Below are 17447 nucleotides of genomic sequence, written 5' to 3'. Positions count from 1 at the left end.
TTTTTTTAAATTGATTAATTAAAAACAAGCTTCGCACTGTAGGCTTTCAGCCAATTTTTCAGATTAAGTTTACGTTAGAAAAAAATATTTTCACCGCGACATGTCTACTTGCTAGGAAGTCTAAAAACAGAAAGAAATCGGGACACTACTAAGGTGCACCCCAATTCTTATGAAATGCTCGCAGAACAGCAACATCCAGTACGGTTTATTTGGTACAAAATGAGGCTCAATAACGAATGAGCAGGGCTAACAAAATAACAATTATATACAAAGCTGAAATTGCTTGCTGTTTTTTAAACAAAAAGTGTCAGTCCAGAGACCTGCAAAGTTTCCCTAGCAATAAAACAAAATCGAGGCAAAATTAACTAAAAAAAAAAATGATGGATCGGGAAACAAATTGAAATACTCCAGGACTTCAGACGAGCTCCAGAACCTGCAACGAAAGGTTCGTACGTCGTTAGGCGGGCGAAGCGCTTTCCATTGCCGACAAAGAGACAAACCTTGATGGTGCCCTGACTGTTTGCGGCTACCACAACACTTGATCCCTACAAAGAGACAACATATACACATATTAAATGCGTAAAACAATTGGCGTTGCGGCAAAAAGACCCCCCAAACCATGCCGCCTGGAATGCGTCTCCGACTGGTGCATCCACCAAGTCCTCAAACGTGGTCCCTCGATTTCTGCTTCGATGACGTCGTAAAAGTGTGTGCTGTTGCCCGCTGCAATCCCAGCACAACAGCAGACGCCCGTCCTGCCGCGGGTAGCTCTCCGTCTCGGTCGTTTATGCTATACATTATCAAACTGTCTTCTCTAGAGTGCCCTCGAGGGAACTCCCATTCATCTATGGCATACATCCTCCAACTGTCTTCCCTATACCCTGTTTCACCTTACGTCCGAGCGCAGCGGATGCTACAAGCCTAGTCCTGTGCAAATAGTGGATTTTAAGTTCGAAGAGGATAGTGGTTTCGGCCGAATATTTTCAATTCGAGTATCGAATAGTTTTTCCACGCCTTTCACTACCATTGCATAATGCTTAGACGAAAACACAGCTAAACTTGTGAAGGTTCCACTTGTTCATTTATAAGCCAAGATTAATCCATCTATAATTATGAACTGTGATCTCAGATGGTCTGGTGTCTTGGGATGGCAAGTAAACGACGGATTTGACATAAAATTAATCCTGTAGAGATGGCCAACTATATCCAGTGGAGAGAATTTACAAATCTTGCTATAAAAATATTCTTTCTTTAATCTCGAGTTTAAAAAACAATGACTCGTGCATGATGAACGCAAGTTGTAAGGGCACCTCTGCCTAACATAGTATACTCTTGCATAATAGTTTAATTTTGAAACTTTTACTACAATGTAGATATACACATTCACAAAGTTTTCATTTATTTTCAAATACAGTCGGCACAGGTGCACCATCCCGCTTTGAATTTGTGCTTTACTTCCAAGAACGCAATTACGATATTCATACTTTTCCAAGTGTTTATTGCGGCGGGTTACCTCGTTGAGTGCGCTTCTTACCGAGCACCAATGTAATGCAGAGAAGCAACACCCACGGAGCTCAATCCGCGGGTATTGTTTCTCTGCAGCGCATCGGTGCTTGGTAAGAAGCGCACTCAACGGGGCTAACCCGCCGCAATCAACACTTCGAAAAACGCGAATAGTGCAGTTCTTCTCGAAGCGAATATCGAATAGTGTATTATTCGGAACTACTATTCGAAATTTCGAATATTAGCACAACCCTATACAAGCCATCAGAGCCAATCCAAGGCCATGTGAGTGTAATGTGACCTTGGAGAAAGGGCACAGCGACAGGCGGAAAGTGTATCACGGGCTATGTTCACAGGCGGGATTGGTTAGGATGCCTCGTAGCGTCTGCTGGTCCGGACGTAAGGTGAGACGGAGAACAAAGTCCCCTCTAGGGAACTCCCATGATTTCTAGGGAACCCAGAGTTCCCTCGTGGATTCCCCAAAAGTTTGCCAAATTTCCCCGACTGTCCCTCCCTCCAAGTAAAGTGTTCTTTCAGATCTGAGCCACTCCCTAATATGCGCATTGTTTACAAAATGCATAGGCTTCAGCGCCACTTTATTACATCGATGCAGAGATCGGCAGAGGTTCCTCGGCTGCCATTTGAGGCGGATGGGGGTTTTTCCAGGCCAAAAGTTTGAGAGTCCCTGGTCTACAGAAGCTTCAGCAGCCTGGACGCCACAACAACTGTGACACTTGCGCAGATTTTTTACCAGAACTTTTACGACCAACTACCGAGATCGCGACATCCAAGAGCGTGACGCACCAATCTCTGCAACGTCGTTTGTTGCCACTTTGGGAATACCAGGGTGTCCCAAAAAAATATTTGCGAGGATTTTTGTCATTGCCAGAACTCGACTATGCGTCGCCGAACGCTCGTACTCTTCCCAAGTGTAGTTCAAACCAGATGCCAAAGTTTCAGATCTGACCGTTGTCTTAATCACACGTTATAAGCGATTTTCTAAAATTTTCTATGGGAAAATGGCGGCCGACGGGGCCCTCGAATACATGCAGCTGACTGGCGCTGTTTCCCCACTGAAATTCTCAAAAAATCGCTTGAAACTTTTGTTTGAGATGATCGTTAGTTCTGAAACTTTGGCATCTGGTTCGAACTGCTAGCACTACGTTCAAACAGAAAATGAGTGTTTAACGATGCATAGTCTATTTTTAAGGTAAGAAAAACAACGAAAATACTTTTTGTGACACCCCATAATATCAACGCACAGACTGGGTAGGACGCCAAACGCATTAATCGAAGACACATTCCAGGCACCGCACGAAAACTGCCGAGACGAGAGTGAGCTCATTCGCGAGAGGGCCGCTTACGATTCTCCAGCAGACGGCGCTGACAAACTCGTTGCTGTCCTCCTCTTTCTTGTCTTTTTCCTGCAACGACCAAGCGAAAGGGACTCTCGTCACGCACCCGGGTTCTCTCCGACGGTGTGCTGGCGCGGCTAAAGACTCACCAAAATGTTGCGCACCACATCAAACCTGAAGGTTAGCACTTGCTTGGACAGTCCCTTGTAATAGATGTACAGGGCGTTGTTCTCGCTCCCTGCGACGTGGAATGTTTAGCTTCTGAATTCTCTCGGGTCGGTCAGAACTGCTACTGTCGAGAGCGGTTATAACGAAGTCAATGGGAATCGGAAATCAGTTCGCTATATCCGCTATTTCGGTATAACCGACTTCGGTTATAACGAAGTGCAAAAGGAAATGGGAAATCGTGATTGCTTCGCTGTAGCCGCTATTTCGTTATAACCGAATTCGTTATAACCGGTTTCGACAGTACTCCTCAACACAACTAAAAAATATAAGACAAGGGAGTATGTATCCAGATAACATGAAACTGAACTAATTACCGTAATAACCCCAGAGATGCCCACCCCTGTTTTTGGCATGACTGGCTATTTTGTTTTTAAAAAACCTGGAAAGATAGCTTACTTCTAGCAAGTACAGGGCCCCGGCCACCGGTGACCTTGTCAGAAATAGTGTTTGTACAAAAAAGCGCCGTGTACGGGGATACAAAACACCAAAACTGCTCTTAACTTCGACAACTTTATCTTTTAGACAGATGCCTTTCGACTGTTTTAATCGTGCCTTCGCGTCGGATCAGTATGGCAGATCGTTGATGACTTGTGGTATTTGGTTAGTCAATCAATTGAAGAAGAGCCCCGAATACAATCGATATGAAGAATGAACAAAGCAATACCACTACATCCAACAGCATTCCTCAAATGATTTCACCTCTGCAAGTGACACTCGAGTTGAATGGTTGGCTCACCACAAGCCACATAGTCGCCGTCGGTTGCAAGCCCAACAAAGTTCTTCTCGTTCAGGTGTCCCTTGAAAGAGCGCAGGCAGTGAGGGTTGTTGATGTTCCACAGCTTCAGCTGGCTGTCCGTCGAGCTGCGCAAGAATGGGAACCGCCGGTTTCAAGACCCAACAATGTAATGCATGAGAATTGCCCCGACCGTGCTACATGCCTGCTGGCCATCATTCACAATGCAACATGATCAGATCCCAAAGAAACATCTCGGAACGGAAGCGGAGGCTCAATGGCAGTGCCCGAGAATGATTTTCCGGCAAACCGTGTAATGGCAGACGCTTATCACATTCACGGCACACAGGATACTACTAGCGAGTGTCTTTGGGGCGTCATCCACTTACGCAGACACAAGCTCGGTGGTGTTGAGGAACTTGACGTAGGACACCGCCTTCTTGTGGCCCTTGAACACCCCCAGGGGCTGCTTGGTGCTCCGCAGGTCGTAATAGTGCACACAGTGATCTTGAACAGAGGACACAAGGAACCCTTGGGTGGGAAAGGCATTGCCTAGTACCACAACATAACACACAGAGCAAATAAACATTTGGCTAAGGTTGAAGCTTGGGCTAGTTGGTGTGACATTTTTAAAAGGTGCAAACGACGAGGGACGAGAAGCAGAAGCAGCGCTGTGTATATGTCCTTCTGCTTCTTGTCCCTCATCGTTTGCACCGTTTTAACCTTTTAAAAACTTGAGACATAGCTGTGGCATATGTATATGATTGAGCAGGCACTAAGTCAAGTCTTTTGGTCCGTGTTTCCTCCAGATTACCTTATCGGTTAATCGGGAGATTTGGGTGCGGACCTCTGCTTGCCTAATGAAGGCTGACCATTCAGCACAAATTCTTGTTGTCTTTGAGGCAGTTTTCAGGAGATTGCACAACCATCCTTGTTCAGCTGCTGGTAAAATTAATAATGATTGCACATATTTGCAAAGTTTAATTGAGAAAATGATTCCTGAAATACTGGCAGGCAAAGAAAGAGGAATAGTAGTGGCACTAGGTAGTTATGACAAGAGTCACTATGAGCATCACTCAACCCTCCGGTTCTTAGTGATGCATTACAAGCAACGGTGCAACAATTTTCGGACTTTGGCCAATTACAGTCTAAGCTCATTACAACAGACCTGGTTACAACAGACATTTGGATATATAACATACCGATTTGTGAACTTCGGTTGGTTTTCCTCTACATACCACTGACTCAACTTCATATCTGCATACAAAAAACTCCTATTACAAGAGACCAAAATCTTGGACAAAATAAAAGTCTCTTATAACGAGGTTAGACTGCAACTGTGAGAATTAATCTCTGTCACCCATAGGATGAAGAACAGAAAACCATGTTTTCTTGCACGCCAGTTCTTACTTAAAAAAAAAAAATGAAACAAATCGAAGGTCAAAGTGCCCCTCAATTTACACGCCATCTTTCTAATGACGTCTGTGGGAAGGCTTCCCGTTGGGGTCTCTCTTCAGAGACCCCAGCTGCCCCCTCCGCAATTGTCCATTTTTCAAGGATTGGCATCGCCGAAGATCGCGTCGAGCGATCGACAGAAAAGACAATTTGCCATGTGGCTGCTGGCAAGTGTAGCAGCAGAAGGGGACGGCTTTCGTTGACTTGCGCGTGTCCACCACTGACATTACACCATAGTTTTCGTAACCGCCATAGGCAGCTGCAATTTGGCAAATAATTCATGTTTTTCCTTTGCGATTATGCAACGGAATAGCGGTTTTTTGGGGGAAAGTCGCGTGTTTTTTGTCGCTTGAGCCTAAATAAACAATATTAAAAAAATACAAATGGAAAATTCTTTTAACGTTACAATTGTTGCACTACCCCTTTAACAAACTCCTAGCGAATTAGTGAAAGGTAAAAGGATAAGAATGCCGAAGAGCTGGTGTTAAAGCAACAATATTAAACCCAAAGGAAAATAAAATGTTTGGTGTTTGCATACAAAGGACAGCATCTGGCATGCTTCAGCAAAAAGATTAAGGGTTACAGTGTTAGAAGCAGTGTTTGACCTCTTGTAGCAGGCAAGCTAGTGCCTTGGAGCAGCCACTGACACTTTTGGAGCACATGCCACCAACTGTTGGCACGTCACTTGAAAATGATAATTTAATTCCATCGCTAAATGAGTTCATATTTGATAATAATGGAGGGTTCTTCTTTGATACTGAAGCATATTACTTACTACCTTTTGTAGTAAGAATGAATAGGACACAAAAGGAACACACAGTCTTCTTTTTAGAAAAAAGGCTCAACTCAGAGTAGGTTCTATTGAAAAAAAATTGGTATATAAAAAAGCTTGAAAAATGCAGCATAGTGCAGCACTTCAGTTGAGATAAAGACTCTCTCCCTCCCACTTTTACACTCAATAGTTAATTAAGCCTGTAAATGTAATTTCTCTAATGTCAGCAAAAATCAACATACTGTTAACGACTTAATTTTTGTGAAGACCTAATTTTCGTAAATCGCCTACAAGTCGCAAAAAAATAGGTCCTGCAAACAATTCCGATAAAATGTAGACACATTGGAATCTATATTGAGATCCCAACGCGTCGCGATAATTAGAACCCGCAAATTATTTCAAAACTTTAGCTTTGACCTAAATTGCGAAATATTGAGCCCGCGAAAAATTAGTCGTTTACACTATTTGCTAAAAGGTCTATAAATAAAAATACGTCCCACCAAGTTTTATGAACACTGAACTCAAGATTCTTATATTATAAACTACAAAATCAACCACCCACAAATATTATGAAAACTCACTCCTATATTTGTGTTTTAAAAGTGACGCTGCTCTTTAGTGGTGTTCAAACTAGACTTGAGTCAAAGTTCACTGCCCTTTCAATTGACCGCTGCACGGGAGCTACCTTGATAACCGGATTTATTCAAATACAGACCCACGTTTTCTTCTCCTTACTTGGCACCAGCTTTCTTTTTTCCTTAACTTTTAATTAGAGGTCAATTTACAGTCAAGACAAAAGAAGGTCGACCTGTAATAGTACTGTCCGTAATTACCGAGCCCATTGCGCAAACCCGTTCACCCTCCCATGTCAGCCGCTGCTCCTAGCACTCCGGTGCAATGCGGTGAAGCTTGACGCGCGCGCACGCTGGTGTGTGGTTACGATGGTTGACGCAAGAGGAGCAACTGCCACGGTACACTGTAGCCACGGCATAGAGGCATGCGGCAGATACATTATCGGGAGTAAAAGACCCTGGTTCTGTTTTGTTACAATAGCTGCCATCCCACTATTTTGTAAATTTTTCTCGCGACTCCTAGCTCCTAACATCACCACATCGTCTGAAAATTCAAATGATGAAGGGGCCAGCACAGTTGACTAGCATTGTCTACACTTCGTTTCATCTTAACTCAAAGCGCAGGTGATGCCACGAGCCAGTGGGACCCATCAAATAGCGTCAAAAGCGCGACATTGTGGCATTCATCATCTATCCGTACGTGTTTTTTCGTCAGCTAAACCAATCAAGTGCAGCGAACGCCACTCGACTTGCACTTTTAGTATGTGCGATTGTATATGTTTGGGCCTTTGACTGTGCTCTAACCTAAACAAACTACACGGTGGACAGAGATGCTGTGAACAAGATATTTGTACTATTTTCGTTTCCTCCGACTTCTTTAAATATTGAAACCGAGCAACAATAAAATATTCTTATTTTTTGCTTTGTTTAGGCCTACCTCGGTGCAGGTGTGATGCTATTCTTAGCAAAAGTGGCGCTTTAGTGCAAGACGTAGCAGACTTTCGTTCGTGGCGCAATTGGTCGCAACACTTGCATCACTGGGATTAGTCTAGAACACCTGGCAGCCTTCAACAGTCAACCAAAATCTGTTACGCGACAGATACACTGCAAACGAGCATCTGGCAGATAGCAAGCACCACGGCAAGCGTTCAAATTGACAAATGGGGATTCATAGATAGGTACTTTGCCTAGGAGCCACCAATAAAATTAATGACAATAAAGACAGAAAGACAAGGGGCAAGGCAATATGATGCAGACATGAGACCATGTCCATGTCGCTTCATGTTGTCTGTAGCCTCCTTCTCTATCAAGTTTGTCTTTTTTAAGCTTATTTCTACTTTTCAGTTTTACTGTGTATTAGCAACCACTGTGAGCGCTTGCAGCATGTTCCACATAGCTCCCAAGTTTAGAAAACGACGAAAGGGTGTTCTTTAAGACAGTCTTGCATAACTTTTGTTACTCCTTCTGAAATGCTTGCTAGACATGCAGTTTTAGGTATACAAAGGCCAAAAGTATACAGTCCACTTGCAACTGTTGCAGCACCACATGTAAAAACCATAATTCAACACATAATGAAAAGCTAGTACCTTGGGAGTACTAAACCAGAATAAGAAGGTGCTGCGGAATGAAAAAGGGAAGCTTCTTCGTGCAGCATGACACAATGAGATGAGTGCAAGTAGAGTGCATGCATCTCGAAAACCAAAACTGATCCGCACAATAAAAGTATACCAGAAGAAGGTGTGAGCTTGGAAACAGCAGGCATATACAGTCGCCGACCGATTTTTTGGACTTTGCAGGGACCGAAAAAACGTCCGAAAAATCTGCAAATTAAAAAACTTGCCTTTATTAAGTCTAAGCGGGCTTAAAAAAGCCATAAATAGTGCCTTGCTTCATGTTGCACCTCCATCTGAGTTCGGCAACTTTCTATTAACTTGAGAATTGCTGCCTTCTTTTCGAACATTATATATATGGTCGAGTACTTGCTGCGCTTCTTAGCGGCACATAACGGCAGCGAAAGAACAGATGGGCAATGACGTCCAAGCCAGTATAGTCCGAAAACACGATTCACCGAAATGAGGTCGAGATGAGGCGCAAGTCCACGACTTCAATGGCGAATTAACAAAGCAAAATGGTAACAACAATGATGATGATAATGACACACAGCTAGAAAAGAAAAAGTCATACAGCATCACCTAGTGGTAGGACTTAGCAGAACTCGATTAGGCTTGCCAAACCAAGCCAATCTATGTGCAGCCAACTTAAAATTCAAAATGGCCGCTTCCAAAAGTTTTTTCCGCTGATCGCTCGCAATGATTTTGTCCAAAAAATCAAATGTTCGGACTTCAAGCTGTCCAAAACATCAGTTGTGAATATGCACTATTTCTGTTGGGTAGGTCACGGTTCCTCCTTTAGGTCTGAAATATCGAACAAGTCCAAAATATCGGCGTCCGAAAAATCGGTCGGCGACTGTACAAAGAAGAAACACATTAAGGAGCATGTCTGAAGACCCCTGATCTAAGCCTATGTGCATGCCAGCAGAAAGACAAAAGCAGAATGTCAAGAGCAGAATGCTAAGAGCCAAACACGGAGAGTAAAACGCCAAGAGCAGAAAGCCAAGAGCAGAAAGCCAAGGAAGATAGGTTTTGTTGTAGATACCAAGCTTAGAGCATCCATCCTCCTCTAAAAGGAAGCACAAAGACAAGAACAAAGGACAATTCAGTACTGGTGCCATTCCAAAAGAACTGCATGCAAGCACTCCCCTGCAGCAAGACAGACAAGAGCTGTGGCCATGTTAGTTGTCTGACAGTGGCTGACACTGCAGGCAAAATGCTCGCACACTGCTCCAAAACGAGGCAATCCTTTGACAAAAAATTCTTTCAATGCGAACAGCTATGGTCCCTGAACCTCCACTTAATGCACTGGAGTGCATAAGCTAGAACCTCGGTGCCACATCTTGTAATTTAATGCATGAAAGGGAACCATATTTTGAACATTTTAGCAGTCAAAGTGCTTGAAGAGCAAGTTTCATGACTCGTCCCGTTTGTCTAAAAAACTGATACACCAAAAAGGGCTGCAATGCTCATGAAGCATAGTTTGATATCAGGTCATTCGGGTGACCTGAGGTCGCATATAAGCTCAATTATGGGATAGATATAGTTTCCAAAAATGGTTCACTCAGTGTTCCCAACGGTACAAACAACTCTCCCGCACACTGACCCTTCTTAGGATGTGGTTGGTCAAACATTCCACGGGCATTCAAACCGCCGGTCTTTCCGCACGCAACATCACACTTTACGAGGCTCCACTCTAGCTTGAAGAGAAAGCTCTACTCAACCTAGAAATTAACTAACTAGTTGCGGGACTTTTCATGTAATCGACCTATCAAAATTCCAAAGTGGGGATGTAACATTGCAAATAAAACACATAACGCCCCACAAATAGCTTACCAACAGCAAAACCTTCAAAGAAGGCTGCTACGAAGCCAGAGCTTTGCCTCCGAGAAGAATAAGGAGAAGTAGGGCTAGAGAGGAAATGTTTCTCACCAGCTGATCCCAACGCCAGATGAAATCTGGATTCCGGGTTGAACTTGACACAGCAGACATTTGCCTTGGCTTCCAGTGATGTAATGGAGTGATCCGAGGCAATGGACCACAGCTTCACTAAGGTAGAAAGCAGATTGAATTAGCCAAGATGCCTTTCACTTTAAATACTATTATCCTATCTTGTATCGTTTCAAGCTCGCCTTTTGCATCGTCGGAGCCTGACGCAATGAGCTTGGTGTCCACCTTGTTGAAGTCTACGCTCCAGCACCGCTTTTCGTGCTCCTGCAAAGAATTAACAGCGAAAGGCACCCCTATTAAGCGATGCAACCAAAGCAGTGTCTCATATATAATACTAGTGCTGAATGTTAGCCTGTCTAAAGCATATAAATTCTAGAGTGACAGCTACACTGGTATATTTCAAAACCATTCTACGAACCAAACTGTTATAGCAGGATTTTACTGACCTTCATAACTTTTTCTCAAGATAAAATTAAAAAAAAAAAAAAGAAAAATTATTAAAAAAAAAATTAAAAAAAAAAAAGAAAAAAAATTATATTTGTACGCTTGATGCAAAAATGTTGAGGGGATTCATCTACCTGCAAACTACATGGAGATACAAAAAAAAAAAATTATGTTTGTATGCTTGATGCAAAAATGTTGAGGGGATTCATCTACCAGCAAACTACACGGAGATACAAAACTGCCAGGTGCTACTTGCCGGCGGTTGGTGCAAAACAACCGAAAGGCCGCAAGCAAAAACCAGGTATATTTACTTACACTTGTTTCTTACAAGAATACATTTCACTGTGTCCTATTGGAGGACACTTAACTTTTCTCACTACAATAAATTTTACTGTGCCCAATTGCAGCATCTACTATTCTTATTTCATTACTCCCCCAAACACTGCAATCTCCTTGTAACAAAACAAAAAATCCAGCAAATTTGATGCACAAACATATAACTCTTAGGCTATCGATCCCCACACAGCTGGCTCCTGCTCATGGCCTCTTGACTACTTTTATCAGCATTGCATCCCAGCTGTTGTACGAGGTGCAGCCTGATCAATCGCCAAAACTCGCTACTGGTCAGCACAGTCACGCCGCTACACCAAATTACAGCAAATCCTAGGAAGGGGGATTCATGTGGACCACCTATGCTTCGTCTACCTATTTAACCCCATCCACAAATGTGTCAAACATTAAGCCACAGCTCCGAAACGCGCACAGTGAAAAACGATGTGGCCCAACCTGGAACATCTTGACTTTCTGTCCAGTGAAGGCATCCCATATGGTGACTGTGCCCTCATAGTCACTAGATGCAAGCATCCCTTTGTGGTAGGAACTCCAGCTGATGCAGCTGGGTGAGAAAGAGCGCACAGAAAATTGGTGTCAGCAGGGCAAAAGCGCACTCGTTGGAGAGCTCCAGAAGCACTCACCTGATTTTCGAATTGCACATCATTTCGTTGACGGGATAGTGTATGTCCACAATGTCCTGTATCACTGTGCCATACTCAAACACCTGCGAAAGAGAATCGCAGCCTCTTACAAACAACACGGAAACAAAACTAAGTCGCAGAATGCACTAATGCTGCTCGACTGCCCACCTTTATCTTCTTTGTCACTCCTGCTATTGCAAAGAACTCGTTGTCCTTGTCAAATTCGATGCTGAAAAAGAGTATGACAACGGTAGCTGAAAATTCTGATCCAGTCAATAGCACTACACACACGGCACATTCCCCAGTTGCCAATGCCAAGACCTAGAACGTTCAAAGCTACTGTCCTACCTCGATACAATACTGGTTCCGTTTAGCAGGTCCGTGGCATAGTTGAGTGTTGCCAAAGGGCGCATGCTGCTGTACCTCGTGAATTTCGACAGATTCTCCGTGAACTCCCTGAGGCCATCTGCAAGAGTAGGTGAGATGAGTTACTCTATGTAACAGCCTGCCATCATCCACCACTGTGAGTGCAACAAACAAGTAGAAACAGGAAGGAATGCCTACATGCAACAACCAAAAATCTAAAGTTAGCTCACTGTTACCCCAATGTATTGTTTGATGCATTCTGTCAGGCTGCATTTTATTACCTGATAAGGATTTATATATTTTCAAAACCGACTCGACCTCTTTCATGCCTGATTACACTACCCAAAATTCATTGCATACTTAAGACACATAACCAATCTTTTGTAGCGTGAGCTACACTGGCCGAGGTTGAGCAGTTTCGCGTGGCTCCTGGAGAGCCGTGCTGTGCATGCGCGAGGAGCAGTGACGTCACGCGGCGCACAGCTAACGTGCCAGAGCTGCCGCCGCTGTGCCCCGCCGCCGCGCCCCGCCGGTCTGCGCATTCCAGAGGAGTGACGTCATAGCTGCGGCAGATGCACTGGCGCCACCGCGTGCCCAGCTGTGCGCCTCCGCTGAGCAGTAGCCAAGTCTGACGCTGCACCGGAGCCGCTTGATAAATATAGATGTGTCACCTAATGCATATACCGTGTGTGTGTCATTGAAGCAGCAGTAAGCATGATAATCAAGCTAATCCTAGACAACCAGGAAAGCTAAGAATAACCAGCTGAACCTAAGCTCACGCTAAGTATATCCTGGCATAGCCGAGCTAAGCCACTGCAATTTTTTTCACCTTGCCGATCCATAGATGCATTGTTCCATGCAGCCACTCCATTTTAGAAAGAGCATCTTCTAATAATTAAACAAACGCAAGCACCAGAGGTACTTCACACAGGGCATGCCATGTTTTCCATCCAGATAGACTGCTGCACGATGACCTTGCAATCGTAGAAACCTAGAAATGTATATATAGCTCAAAGATACTGTTTGTTTCATTTAGGCTAAGAGTCTGGATCGTACCCAAATTTTTTAATTTCAAATATCTATTTAAATGACTTCGAAACACAGGCAAAAACATCAGCTGAAAAATTATAAAAGTAATTGCCTCTATTCTTTATCTCATCTGTAGAAGGCAGTTTAGGAGTCATAAACATGTTGCTTTAGCAAGTAAAAGGGCGATGAATGTTTTAGTAAACCTTCACTCACACTGCACAAAAAAAAAAAGTGCTTCAGGGGTTAAATATTTGGTGAAGGAAGGAAGGAAAAAGAAGAAGAAAAGAAAATATTTCCCTCATGTCGGGTTCGTAGTAGAAGGGTAGAAAAAAAGAAAACTCAGTTGTTAATCCAGCTATCTGTATGGTCTTTTCTTTGTGTGTACGTTTATTCTAGTTCACCTGGCCTTAGCTGAAATTTTCTTTCACTTTACACAACTTGCGAGAAGGAGTGGCCAATCTCACCTTCACTAGAAGCAACACTGCGACACATTGCCGGGAAGAGACGTCATCTCCAACCTCATCGATTGCGGCCTGACTTGATGCAAGCTTAACCAGTGTCCACAGTTCAAACATTGAGGCAACAATCAAGTTCAGTTTTACCCCACACACCAATGATGGAAGGCGGAGAGGCTAGAGTCTTGAGTTACACAGCATGCCCTTGCTTACAAGAGCGGGAGAGATCTTACCGGAGGAAGTGGAGGTCAAGTTCTTGGTGCGTGCCGACAGGTAACACTGCTCCAGGTCGTCGAAATGAAGATGAACCCGCTTTCGCCGAGCTGCCAGGGTACTCTGAAGCCACTGGGGCTTGGCACCCTGCGACACCATAGGCACGGCAAAGTCAGACCCTACCCTGTCGAGGGGTACTCCCGACTTAAATTGGCACTCTCCACCTTTTCCGACATCAAAACATGTTCGACGCTTGCGAAAGTGATTAAGTACACGGGCCTATGGACAGCTTCCATCTTGGGAACCTCAAGAGCAAGGGAAATGGGAGCAAACTGGAAGAACACAAATCCCAATGAGCGCGAATATAACCCTGGCCTGCAGAGACACAATAACAAAGCAAGCTTTATGTGCTGCAACAGTTTACGTTTGGATACAACATGACTGACGAGATTTCACAGTGCGACACCAAAGACCAAAGAATCGCCATAGGGGCTATTTAACTTAGCAGCTTGACAAACGCTCAGCAACTCACGTGCTTGCTGCCATTAAATCCATCCTGCATTGCACTTTGTTCGACGGGGACTGCCTGAAGCTCAGAGGAAGAAGAATCCATCCCGGCCAGCCAAGAACGCTCGGGCTCCTTGACATCTGCCTGTTTGGTAAAAGCAGTGTAGCTCACAAATGCTAGTTTCACTTCATACTGAACTCCTCACTGGTTATATTTTATATGGAAAAGTACAATATCAAATATTCCTAATCTATGAAATCACTAATGTCTGCTCTTTGTTTTGCCTAGTATGGTTTGCTTGTTAGGTTCAAAAATTAAAACTGGGGGCATTTCTAACCTCTGTACTACAAAATGCAGTGTAAACAATACCTCCACACTCCTAAGATCTTCGTCAATGAAGTTCAGCTCGCTGGTCAGCTGGTCCATTTGCTGCATAAAAGATGCAAAAGGTGGAAGGCTTAGAGGCAAGGGAAAAGATTTCAGCACTTGACGACCGCTCAATGCATTCCAATTCTGAAAAACGAGGATTATAGAAATAAAAATTCACCTCCTGTTTGTGCTTGCGAACCTGCTGCAAGAACTCCTTGAGTATCTGGGCCTGTGCTGCCTTACAGTCCTGTTTGTGGCAATAAACAATCACCCAAATAAAGGCACAATGATTAGACAGTCAGTGTTGCAGTCAGTAAAAAGTAAATTTCATTTTCATTTATTCGACCCTTAAAGGCCCAATGGGCATTACATAATGTGTCATGTTAGCCAGTGGAAAGTTAGTCAGCCCCAATGAGCGGCCAGTCTCTGCGCTGTAGATGAGAAATTTAGCCAGTGCAGTACAGATGCTGGCCTGACCGCACGCCGGTATAATGTTCATTTAGATGGGCAAGGGTAGAGATTGAACCGAGGATCTCTGGAATCTGCAGCACGAGCTTTCGCTTTATGTGCTCTAAGCTGCAGTATTTTAACGCACTCAGCCACCCATCCCCTTGCATCTAGTGCAATGTCATTAAGTCACCGACATATCTCTACAAGATGTTACGAAAGAATGTTATGTTACATGTTACGTCACAACATGATATAAAAGAGTCGAGGAAACAACTGTAAAAAGCATTGTCACGATTACAGGTGCCACTTGACGGAGGCTTAATGTAACACAACAAAACTGTAGCACCGTCGGCATTTTGTCGGGTTTAAATTGAACAAAGATAACAGCCACTCACAAACTGAAGGATGATCAAGACAACTACTCACAGCTTCCAGCTGCTGTTTCTTTTGCGAAAGGATTTCCAGCATATTGTAGACGTCATTGAGGTCCATGTTGTCTGCCTCCTGTGCGATGAGCTCGTGAAGCTCAGACACTGCTTGATTGTGCTAGATCGCGGTAAAACGAGGTTCAGGCTCCTATTAGAGCTCACACCAAAAGAAAACCCCAGGCTACCCAAAAGAAGTGTAAGCCTCTTACTGTTTGCATCTTCAGCTTCTTGTCAGCTAGCTTCTGCTTGTACTTTGTGATGAGTTCGTTGACTGGAAAAGGTCATTGCAGTTGCATTAGTTACGCTGCACCTTGCAACCAAATATGGTAATTTCAACGAGCCTCTGTGAGTCCCACTCACGCAGAAAGTTGGGGTATATCTGCTCTTTCTTCTCGACAACAAAGTTGCATTTTGGACAGCGGTTGCTGTATTCCAGGCCTGTTGTGATACACTTGTAGCTGGAACGATGTTACACCAACAGCAGCTCCTAAGTTTGAACTCCCATTTCAAACCTACGCTCGTAATTTCAGTTATATACAATGGAAGAAAAAAGAAAAATATAGAAAATGGGCGTGACGAAGTCTACAAAAGCCGGTTTCATACCAGAAAGTGTGACCGCACGGAGTCATATGAGCCTCTTCAATGATATCAAAGCAGATAGGACTGTAATGGAAAAGGGAACAGTAAGTAGAGTAAAAAATGAGCTAAATCAGAATACGTCCATCCATTTAACCAGTTTTGCACAGAAAAGGCAAACGGCCGGTCATCGATCGGCACGTTGAACGAATCTGGAAAGGCTGCTAGCGATAGAGGTGCAGCGCAATTTTTATTTGCACTCTTTTTTTCGGTGTGAGAGACTTAAAAAGGTAGTACTTCAAGCAAAAGAGGAAAAGTTGTAACATGTATTCGCATACGCGTGCGTTTTTTTAACAAGCGCGGTCTTTGATAGTAGAGAACCACGCAGGGCACTCACCAGAGAAAGTCGCTGTTTCTGTCCTCGTACGAGCTGCCAATACCGTTCAGGACAGAGGGCTGTCTCTTTCTTGCCCTTCGAGCCTGATCAGACGTCGTACTCGAGAAGGAAATCCTTGTGTTGTTCACAGACGCCATTGAGACGATCCACTGCGTTGCTCAAATCGACGAAGATGCACGCCCGATGCTCAAAGTTTATCGCTCGTGCGGAAATCGCGTTAAACACGTGAGCAGTTTCTTGATGCACTCATTGCAGCTTGGTTAAAAAATTCGTGGATGCGATCATACGTTCAAAATGCGTAAGGAAAAGCATTTCGCGTGCCGTGCTGCGATGAGCGGCCGCCTGCGGTCTTGAAGAAATTTAAGAAACGGCCACAAGGGTCGTCACCATCGCTTTTTCCGTTTCCGGTTCAACGCCGGCTGGTGCCGAAATAGTTAAAAAAAAAAATATGTAATATATTTTTTTTTACTTTTCAATTATTGTTTGTTCAGCACTCCCATCAATAGTTAGCCCTGCTCTTAAGTTTTGTTTTTGCATTTGAGTGCAATGGGACTGAGATTCTATGATGAGTATGTATAATCTCTATGCCAAAAAAAAAAAATTACACCATCTTCCCGAGGGGAACCATGGGGTGATGCGGAGCGTCGTACAATCACACTTCATCGGAAGAACGAAGTGAAGTCAGTGAAGTGGAGTCAACAGCGGTGAACTGAACGCGCGCAGAAATTGGTTTGCTCTTCTGCGCCTGCGCGCGCGGTGTGAGTAGAAGCGAACGCACGCGAAGTGCACGCAGCTGGTAGCTGCGTGCACTTCGCGCAGCTGTTGAAGAGAGAGAGAACGCACGCGCAGCTGTTGGAGAGAGGGACGCATCTGGTAGCTGCGTGCACTTCGAAAGAGCTGTTGGAGAGAGAGAACGCACGCGCAGCGAGGAGAGTTGCGCATGCGTAGTGTGAGTGCGGACTACGACGCCGCGGGACATAGCCCGAGCAAGAGATGCTCCGCATCTAAAACGTTAACTGGGACTGGGTCACTAGGTCTTTTAGGTACGGGCCCCTGGCCT

General features: G+C 44.2%; 1 protein-coding gene across 2 annotated transcripts; it reads right to left on the bottom strand.

Annotated features, from left to right (window-relative positions):
* Positions 1-191: 191 nt before the first annotated feature.
* LOC8027948 (E3 ubiquitin-protein ligase COP1) lies at positions 192-16769 on the bottom strand. 2 transcript variants are annotated; one of them, XM_029991867.3, is made up of 21 exons: positions 16388-16769; positions 16018-16077; positions 15775-15872; positions 15624-15685; positions 15413-15532; positions 14715-14783; positions 14537-14596; positions 14192-14311; positions 13680-13806; positions 11945-12062; positions 11765-11825; positions 11597-11679; positions 11409-11517; positions 10361-10442; positions 10161-10277; positions 4209-4326; positions 3823-3947; positions 3023-3096; positions 2868-2927; positions 501-545; positions 192-433 (listed from the first exon to the last, which is right to left on the bottom strand). In XM_029991867.3, the coding sequence occupies exons 1-21, from the start codon at positions 16522-16524 to the stop codon at positions 416-418; spliced, it is 1863 nt and encodes a 620-aa protein (XP_029847727.1). In that variant the 5' UTR covers positions 16525-16769; the 3' UTR covers positions 192-415. The 2 variants fall into 2 exon arrangements, with proteins under 2 accessions (XP_029847727.1, XP_029847726.1); XM_029991866.4 differs by having other exon boundaries at positions 193-433; positions 3008-3096; positions 16388-16760.
* Positions 16770-17447: the final 678 nt, after the last annotated feature.

The sequence above is a fragment of the Ixodes scapularis genome, unplaced genomic scaffold (genome assembly GCF_016920785.2).
Source record: "Ixodes scapularis isolate PalLabHiFi unplaced genomic scaffold, ASM1692078v2 PGA_scaffold3__209_contigs__length_174095766, whole genome shotgun sequence".
NCBI classification, from domain to species: Eukaryota; Metazoa; Arthropoda; class Arachnida; order Ixodida; family Ixodidae; genus Ixodes; species Ixodes scapularis.
This window is presented reverse-complemented; position numbering and strand designations above follow the sequence as displayed.